Consider the following 10,160-nt stretch of genomic DNA (forward strand, 5'->3'; position numbering starts at 1 on the left):
TGATTTTTTTTCTCTAACTGGATCAGACAAGCCCCCGTGCCCTTTGAGCCATGCTCCCCTCTGCATTTTTGTCGTAACAAGCATACGATAAGCTGACTTGACGGAGAAAACATCTCTCTTTTCATGGCCCCATGCCCAGAAGTCCTCTAGATGTACAATACTCAAAGGTATATTCGGGATTGTTTCTGCTTCAATTGGCAAGAAAGTTTGAGGAATCTTGCTTTTATTCCATGATGATGTTGTTTCATCCATAAGCTCGGAAACAAAGTGTTGCCTTTCGTGTGCAAGACACACATATGGGCGCATAGAAAAATCCCTTGGAAGCCAAATTTGTTCCCATATATCAATAGTTTTCCAGTCACCTACCCTTCTGATTAGGCCTTGTGACAATACACCTGTACCCTTGATAATGGAACGCCATATCTGGGATGGGTTACTAGCAAGTTGTGCATGCAAAATATCTATAGTTGGGTAGTATCTTGAAAATCGTGGCACTCAAAGAGTCCAGGTGTTGTAGAAACCGCCAAGCCCTGTCTTGCAAGGAGAAAGAGAGAGAGAGAGAGAGAGAGAGAGAGAGAGAGAGAGAGAGAGAGAGAGAGAGAGAGAGAGAGATTAAAAAGTTGTATATATCTAATTCCAAGATCCCAAAGGAGTTTAGGTTTGGTCATCACGTCCCAAGATACCCATGAAGTTTTCCTTTCAGCATTTTGTTGCCCCAACATAATCTCCGTATAAGAGAATTGATGTCAAGGCATAGTCCCCTAGGAAGTTTAAATCAACCCATGGAATATACTAGGATGGCCTGATCCATAGATTTTATAAGGACTCCTTTACCTCAAGCTGACAAGATTTTGTCCATCCATCCACAAACTTAATCCCAAACCCTCTCTTTTAGAAACTTGACAACACCATTTTTTTTATGTTCCCACATCAGAGGGCATACCTTGCTCTTTCTCTGACAAAGTTTCATTTGCTACATTGAGAATACCTTTAACCTCCTCTTCCAAAATTGGTGGGCATCCTTTACTAAAGAAAATAGATCATTTCGAATGATTTACCCTATGTCTAGTGGCCCAGCCGTAAGTATCCAACAAAGAAGATACCTCCCTTGCCCGTTCTGCTCTCGGAGGGCCGTTTCTCTGGGATCCTTTCCCTTTGGAAGGAGGAATTAGAAGCCATTGACATCACCAATGATCCGTTCATCATGTGTATGATCATGAAAACCATCATCATCAACAACACCATCATCATCGTCATCCACATCTCCAACCTTAGTTTTCAATCTATGAACTATTACCTTAGATCCTTTGCTGAAAGCACCTTTTGGTGTTAATTGCTATATATAGTTGATGCTTAGAAGTTTTATCAGTGAAAGATTTATATGTTCAGATTGTTAATCATGGCAAAGTGAATTGGAGAGAGTTGTGGTAGTGATTCGCCATGGACAACGGTGTGGGAGCGAGCATTGCAACATTTTAAAATCAAGTTGCTCGATGAGCAAGAAGGGAGAGGAGGAGCTCATGCGGGTGCTCCATTGCTACGGAGAAAAAGCATCCAACAAGGCACGTGTAAAGAGGGAAAGGAAGAATAAACAAGTCAGCATGCATGCGTGGCGATATTTTTGCCAACTCAGCCCCTAATGCATAGGTCTCACTAGTTAGATTCGTTGTTAATAAACCAAAGTAAAACACCGAATCAGGGCTATGTCTTACAGACCTGACCTAATGTATTTTTTTCGAGATTTTCATCAAAGATATGGTTCCTTGATACCCTAGCCCTAATTTGGCATTTTCTCTAAAAGTGAGTTAAACAATTGCAAGATAAAAAAGTTCGAAGTTGTAGTATAGTCATGCCTGCTCACATCCATAACACATATGTATGTAGTATTATTGAAACCTAATAAAAAGTTGGTAGATTTCTTGTTGGAAAATGTAGTAGAAAACAAAAAATTCTTCTACGATCAAACCAGGAACACTATGAAGATGCTTTAGCGGTTTAGACCGGATCGTTGCCAACTTCGAGTTGCAGCTGAAAAAGAGTTGTTGTAGATCATACTTGAAGTCCCTCGAACCATTCATGAACGATCCCTCGAACAAAAGACCGAAAGCACGGCCTCTCTACAGATTGCAAGCGTATGGGCTTCACCATCCGACAACGCTTTTCCATCCAGAGCTAATCGACGGCAGAGAAATTATAGGGAGAAGAATAGAACCGCATAGGGCTTCTCTATTATGAGGATTAGAGAGAACTAGAACTAGATCTAGTCTAGATCAAACTAGACGAGAACTAGAACAAGAGAGAACTAGAAGAGGCTTCAAAACTTATATTCTAGGGGCTGCCCCTTCCCCTCTATTTATATGTTGAGTCATGGGGTCGCAACTTGAGGAAGGGGCCTCCCCAAAGTTGGTTTGGATCGCAAGGAAGAGTCCTCCTTGGATTCCAGCACGAAACGCCAATGTTCATGGCGTTTCCGGAAATGCCACGGACCTCCGTGTCTGGCCCAGGACCGAACTCCAAGGACCCTGTCGTCTGGCCCATGTCCTCTGCAAAACCCCTTTTCATTGTAGTTATATCATAGAATATAACCTCTTAATTATAAACATAGAAATATAATAATACAATATTATTGTCTCTAGGGCATATTTCCAACATTTCTTACCTTGCATCGCTCGGTTTTGTTCTGGCATGCTAGTCCCGTGGGGCCTTAGCACGACGACTTCCCGACTGTCTACTAGAACAAGTTCAGCCTCCTGCAAGGGAGGGGCGTTGATGGTGGCGCGCCTTCAGCTCGCTTCAGTGCTTGTAGTCGTCGCTAGGTGGTCTATGAATCTGGTTGCAATTCTTATTATTTCTGATGTTCGTTGTACTGCCATGATTGAAGATGGATAGATTAGAAGTTTTCTCGAAAAAAATCCAAATTAGATTCTTTTTCTTCCTGCAAAAAATAAAAATATAGTTTACTTCAACTGAACGAACATAGCCGGAATGCCTGAAATAAACCCGAACACTATTGCCAAGTCTTGAACTTGAAAAACTCGAAAAGGACCCCGAAAATGCGATCTCAAGGACCCCGAAAAACTTGAAAACACTGCACATCCATATTTAGGATGTTTAGGTCGATTTTAAAGGCCATCTGAGCCACGCTCAGTTCTCAACAGAAAAATGGAAGTAAAAGAGTAGCAGATACAAAAGAAATATATACATACGAAGCACCCCAAAAAATAATACAAATTACACTTGTTGAACAACTGAAAAACAGAAGGGAAATGAATTGTAAATATATTTTTGAGTTTTTTAGACAAAATATTTTTTATATAATTTTTTAGTGGTTTTTTTAGGGAACTAAAATCTTTATTGATCAGCTAGTTCGGGGGAATGATTACAGAGTCATGCGGCATAAGTAGCCACATATATCTACCAGTATCTAAGTACAAAGAATATTTCGCTAAACTATCAGCTTTATAATTCCTTGATCTACTTTCATGAATGAAATTGCACTCCTCGAAATCTCGTGCACGAATTCTGGTCTCCCTTATAATAGCCTGATGTGCACCTCCAGTGTTTGCCTTTACATCATTAATTACCTCAAGACAATCCGATGAGACCAGAATCTTTTTAAGCATTAAATCATCAACGATGGCCAACGCTTCCCGCACTGCTAAGGCCTCCAAAATCGCCGGGTCTGAAATTCCTGCCCGGGTGATTGAAGAAGACCCTAAATATTTTCCATATTCATTCCGACAAACAGCCGCAACTGCTCCTCGATCTCCATGCACAGAAGTAGCTCCATCTACGTTTTTTTTTGAGTGGTAAAATGAACTGGAGATGTGTGTATCCATTGCTTGATTGATACTTGGATGGGCCTTGATTGTCACATATGGACTTGGATGGGCCTTGATTTGCTCTTCACTCCATCCCTCAGGGAGAGGCATCCGCTCTTCACTATTCATCGATCCCTAAAAAAAATCGATCCCCTTTCTTCCCAAACCGCCGCCGCCGGGCAGGATGCAAGGCGAGGCGCGGCTACCGCCGGCGTGTGTATCCAAGGTGCTCGACGACGACGACCTCCGGGCGGAGATCATCGTCCGCGTCGGCTTCCCCACCAGCCTCGTCCGTGCCGCCGCCGTCTGCAGGCGCTGGCTCAGCCACGCCTCCGACGGCGCCTTCCTCCGCCGTTTCCGCGAGCTCCACCCGCCCAGACTCCTCGGCTTCTACATCGCAGAAAGGGACTATCCGGCCTCCGAATGCTTCTTCCCCATGCTGCACCTGCCCCCGGAGCTCGCCGCCGTCGTCCGCCGCGCAAGCTTCAGGCCGGACGCCTACGACGGCGCGCATGCCCATGTGGTGGGCTGCTCCAACGGCAGCGTCCTCACCCACCGCACAAGCTTCTGCCTGGACACCTTCAAGCTTGTATTTGCAAGGCACAGGCCGCTGTGCTATGAGAGAGGTATGCGTATGACCATCCTCCCAGGATTAAAACTCAGAACCTCACCAGGCAGTATCTACAATTGGACACAACTCTTCTCCAAACAAGAAGAGGATGGGTGGTCCTACTTTTATCTCACCGTGAAGGATATCATGGATGCACCTGGGGTGCTTCTGTATGTGTATATGTTGCAAAATGGTGATGATGTCTGGCGCCTGCATCTCACCTTGGCCTCAGACCTGCATGCATGGAAAAGTCCCAAAGGCGTGCTCTTTGACAACAAAATCTATCTGGCGACCGACAATGCAATTCTTGTCCTGGATTTGACAGCCTTAATCTTATCGACAATTCAGCTCCCACACGGGGTGAGTTTTGACCTGAGTGGAACCACCATGTTGTCGCGGGCCGATGACGGTTCTGTTTTATATCTCATCCATATCAAGGAGCTTCAACTTCAAATCTGGCTCCATAACGGGGGCAACTGGTTGCTGGTGGACACTGTTTGCTTGAGTGAAATGTGTGCTAATTTTCTCGAGGATGAACCTACTGCTGACATCCGGATAAACCATGTGGGGGACTATAATGAGTTTGTATTCTTGGAGATGGGTCGATGTGTGCTCTACTTGGATGTCAAGAACAGGACGCTGCGTAAAGTATACAAGATGACAGCAGATGAGTATTATTTGGGTGATATCTATCCTTTTATGATGAGCTGGCCTCCCATTTTCCCTACTCTCAGTCCTGCAAGGTTTGCCTTTTGCCCTTTTGGTGATCTGTATGGTGTACTTGTAGAGTTTACATAATTTTGCAATGTGCATCATGCATCTCACTGTTTAGTATAGCTGTGGAGTGGTGTTACATGTGATTGATTCCTTAGATCAAACAATACTAGTCAAGCCACATTATAGTATTCTTGTCGTAAGGTAATTTGAAATCACTTCTGTATTGTTTCCTTAGGCCTTTTTAACAATACTAGTTAAGCGACATTAGTGAATGCTTGACGTAAGATGATTTGAAATCACCTTTGTATTGATTTACTGGGACATTTAACAATACTAGAGGCGGCATTAGTGAATGATTGATGTAAGATGATTTGAAATCACTTGTGTACCGACGGATATTGCAAGGTGTCTACTTGTGGTCATAGTGGGGTACCCTTGCGTGTCGTTGTCGGTGCGTAATGGGTTCGTTGGAAATGATGGATAGGTAAGAGAAAAAAGAGAACTAACAGTTATGGATGGATGCAGATCTGTTTCTTAGTCCCTATAAGATTACAGAAATCTCCCTTTAGATATGCTACCAGGGTGGATCCCAGTTGACTTTTATCTACCTGATGCTACTCAGATGGCTACATATATTCCCTATCGTACATATACTCTCACCATTAATAGGTTTCAGCGAAGCTAGTGATATTTCTATGGGCTCAATATTAGTTGCAAAATTACACATAATAGTGTCGATGGTTGTTGTCGTTTGCTAGATGTATACTGAAGCATCAGACTATGGCAGACCACTCTATCGAATAATTACTTTTGTTATAAACCCTGTGCAGGTTCCAGAAGTCAATCTTCATGAACTTGGTCTTCCCTTTATAGTATCATAATAGCAATTTGTGGTTGTGCTCAAAAGTTACTTGTTGTATCACAGATTACTGAACTATGTGGTGCTGAAAGTTATCTTGTTTGTTGTTTTTTGCATGGATTCTCATTCTGTTATATCACAATTTTCCGAACTAGCAGTGCAAAATTGCAAATTAGACCTACCAAAATATGAGACATCATGTAGTATAAGAGGATTAAGAGCTGAAAGATGCCTAGCCTTTTTAATCTGTTATCATGTTGACCTCTACGTTTTCTTGCACAGAAATAGTCAGAAACCCATCAATCCTGGAATCTCCTATTTCTTAAATACAATCATTGTATAATTCTTTACAGCCTCTTTCTCAAATTTGAACCTCAAGCTATGTGTGAGATTGCTAATGCTTGTTTTTTTTTCCCGGTTGTATGTTCTTTTTCTCGAACGCAAGTGGTAGATTTTTTACACTAGTGCTCTTGGGCTTATTCATGGTTTGTGATTCAGACATGTTGCAGTGAAAATTTTCCTTCCATATGGCAGCACAAGTCCAAGCAAACAGTGGCTACTTTATGCTTGCGTGGCATTTCTCCTTCTATATGAAAGTTTTGTTTTGTTGGAATATACAGACTATAAAACGGAAATATGTCCGATCAGGATATGAAGGCATTGAACCTTTACTGCTGTAGCTTTTTGAAATAAAAATTATATTGCTTGACCAAATTCATCGCTTTGATTTTCTGAGCGCACTACAAATTAAACTATATTCAGACTAGCCACTTTTCTTGTTAGCCCATCTGATATTTTGATGCTTAAGCTGGCAAAACGAATATATCATGATGCCTAATTCCCAGTATCTGGATCCTTGCTCTGTTTTATCTGAAACAGGAATGCCACTTGAAGAACAAGGATATGGGGAAAGCTTTTGGATGACTTGGGACTAGTATGCCACCAACCAAGTGCACAGGGCTGCTGCATTTCCTCAGTAACAGTTCTAACTGTGTTTATTTTAACTAGTGGTGGATTAATTAGGTTACTATTTCACACTCCTGTCTTGTGGCATCAGTAGTGCTAGTGTGTACCTGGTCTGTTTGTGTTGTTGTCTTGTAGGATTTGGAGAGGTGTCCTGATTTGTATGTTGAGTAGCCATATTATCTGGTCTAGTACTTGCTTGCATTTGGACTAGTGTCTTATTGTTGGCCATTTCAGAATCGATTTCAGTAAAAGAAAGCTCCATTGAAGCCACAATATGACTACGCTTCTAGTACAAAGTTGTACTAAAATTGGGACACTTAGTTAGGGACGGAAGGAGTATAAAACTTTTTAGAGATTTCAATATGACTACATACAGAGCAAAATGAGTGCTCTAAGATACATCTGTACATAGTCGGTATTAAAATCTCTAAAAATGCTTATATTTAGAAGCGGAGGAGTACATGGCTCATGTGCTCGCTCAGAAGTACTCTAATTTGTTGTACTTGTAGAGGGATGAACCAAAAGCAGTTGCCAGTAGGCTCAGGTGAATGCATCAGGTAACAGTGGCAATTGTGCAGAAGTCTTCCAATGCAAATACTAGAGAGACGTGCCCTGTAGTATAAGCCAGAAGACCTAAGCCCGTGCCTGTGTGATTCGTGAACGGGTTGACACTTTTCACACGACCAAAAGTACTACCTCCCATGGTATTTTGTGTCAAAATTTGACCACATATTTGAATAACAAAATATCAATGCATATCATAAAAAATTGTATTTATCAAAATATTGATAACAATAGTATTATTTTTACTACATATAACTTACATTTTATAAGTTAAAATTATAGTCAAAATATGGTGATCATGGATGCAAGGCCCGCGCAACCTGTACAACCACGAGGTGGGGAGCTCCCCTCCTATTCGGCGCTTCAGGCACCAGGGAGCTTCCCTGGCGCTGATGCAAGTGGGCCGGCCCATTTAGATATTGCATTTTTTTCCTTGGTTCGCTCGATCGCATTTTGGAAAAGAAAAGAAAAAAAACCAAAATAATTCACAAAAAAGGAAAAAAATGTGAATTCAAAAAAATTCACTGATTTTGAAAAAAAAACATGAACTTGGAAAAGAGTTCATCAATTTAAAAAATTCATCGAACTTGAAAATATTTCATTGAATTTGAAAAAAACATCAACATTAAAAAAAGTTGGTCTAATTTGAAAAGGTTGATCGAACTAGAAAAAAGTTCATCGTGGATGCAAGGCCCACGCGACGGTACAACCATCAGGTGCCTAGAACATCCACGATGAGTGCAGACCTCTAGGTCTAGATTTGGGCATAACCACCGCCAAAGAAGGAGACCGCGCGAGAGCTTCCCGCCAGCACACTCCTCGCCACCCACACGACCGAGGAACATAGCCACCGCCGCCACCATGATGCCCGCCAAAGAGCCAATCATCTAGACCGCCACCTGGGGCCGCTGCCCCGGCATCCAAGGTCCCGATGCTAACCCACCCCAAAACCTGCAGCCACCACACACATAAGGGACAAGGGGAAAAAGTCATTCCTTCCTCGCCCCTGGGCAGCCCTAGGCCCGTTTCCAGTCCCCGGACACAGGCAAATCAAGGACTCCTGCCCAGTGGGCAAGGGTGAGCCCCCGGTAGGTAGGTGAGGGAATGGATCCATGGCTCGGTGGAAGAAGATCCACCACCCTTGGTGGCGATGTGAACATGGGAGGTGCCCAGCCCTACGGTCTCGATCCGTGCAGCACTGGTTAGAGTTGGTGGGAAGCCCGCCTCGGACTAACATCACCAGAGAGCGAGAAGAGAGAGGGGCGCATCGCCGCAAGGGGAGCCCCACCACCAAAGATCGGCCGCACCAATTGTACTCTCCATGGTGCTCTATTCGAGCCAAAGAATGAGTCATCGGCTCGTTGATGTCCCGGTCCGGCCTACGCTAACACCAACACTGATGGTAATGATCCTCCAGAGGTTTGCATGGCCTTTGAGCCAACGGATGGCGAGGATCCCACGGGGTGCGGCGGTGGTTCCGTGTAGAATCGAGGAAGGAGAGGGGATCATGTCCATGAGATGACTGGCACGGTAAACTGTCATCGAGGATGAGCGGAGCATGGTTAGCGACAACAACAAACGCAATGGTGGCGGATGTCGACACATGCGACCCGACAAGGACCTAGGGATGCAATTCCTGAGTGGGTAGGGGATGCTCTGGGAGGAGGGATTTGGATGGGGTTTCACCGGACATAACGAATTTCATAGAATGGGCATGACCATTATGGCAAGTTGGAAATTTTCTAAGTTGTAGTATAATGATTGCTCACATCCAAAAGAAAACACTTGTATTACCGAAAGCTAAAACGTTGATAGATTTCTTACATTGCATCACTCAAATGTATTGTTCCAAATTAGATTTCCTTCTTTTCGGCCAAAAAAAATTCCTTCAGAACTCACTGATCCAGGGCTAGCGTCTCCGAAGGATGTCGCCTGAGAAACATGACAAACAATCGGCGTGAAATCTGCAATGCACCAAAATTAGAAAAATGGAAGTAAAAAGATAGCAGGTAGAGATCCATACACAGATACACATTACACTTGTTGAAGAAACTTGATCTCTCTCTTTTTGTGTACTTTTACCATTAGCAAGGAGCAACCGTCAGCCAAACATGCCTGCCCGCTTAATGCAAACATGAACAATTGATTCAAGCTTGCCGCTGAATGATGGTTGCTAGCCATCATTTAATTAGGTCATAAAATCACGGTAAATAAGAATTAGAAAACGGATGGTAATTGTTTTTTGAGCAAAAAGCAGCTAGGCTTTATTGAACATTGATAATGTTTACAGAAACGGAGTTCACGTCATGAGGCACTCCCAACCACAAATGTGCACCAGGAGAAAGGGAAAAAACAAATCTAGCTAATCAACGGGCTTCAAAGTTTGAAGCTCTAGGCTCAAAATTAAACACACAGACACAAGTGACTAAAAGCTTTACTGTACTCGTTGATCTCTCTAATAACGGCACCATAACCATAATTGCCTCCTGCACCTTGGTTGATATGATTGACCATTTATTGATGTTACGGGCTTGATAGGCCCTATTTTTGTTAATTCGGGCTGGACCTGGATGGGCCTTGGTTGCCAGGATGGGAAGGCATCAGCTCTGCTTCACATGTCTCA

At 43.1% G+C, this 10,160-nt stretch overlaps 1 protein-coding gene across 1 annotated transcript; it reads left to right on the top strand.

Moving 5' to 3' along the window:
* The first annotated feature begins 3,973 nt into the window (after positions 1–3,973).
* Positions 3,974–7,243, top strand: LOC119278380. Its single transcript, XM_037559735.1, has 2 exons — positions 3,974–5,174; positions 6,887–7,243. Exons 1-2 carry the CDS (start codon positions 4,006–4,008, stop codon positions 6,897–6,899), a joined length of 1,182 nt encoding a protein of 393 aa, XP_037415632.1. The 5' UTR covers positions 3,974–4,005; the 3' UTR covers positions 6,900–7,243.
* Positions 7,244–10,160: the final 2,917 nt, after the last annotated feature.

The sequence above is a fragment of the Triticum dicoccoides genome, chromosome 3B (assembly GCF_002162155.2).
Source record: "Triticum dicoccoides isolate Atlit2015 ecotype Zavitan chromosome 3B, WEW_v2.0, whole genome shotgun sequence".
NCBI lineage: Eukaryota > Viridiplantae > Streptophyta > Magnoliopsida > Poales > Poaceae > Triticum > Triticum dicoccoides.

Excerpts from the sequence above, each read along its gene's own strand:
- LOC119278380 (XM_037559735.1), top strand. The coding sequence starts at position 4,006 with ATGCAAGGCGAGGCGCGGCTACCGCCGGCGTGTGTATCCAAGGTGCTC.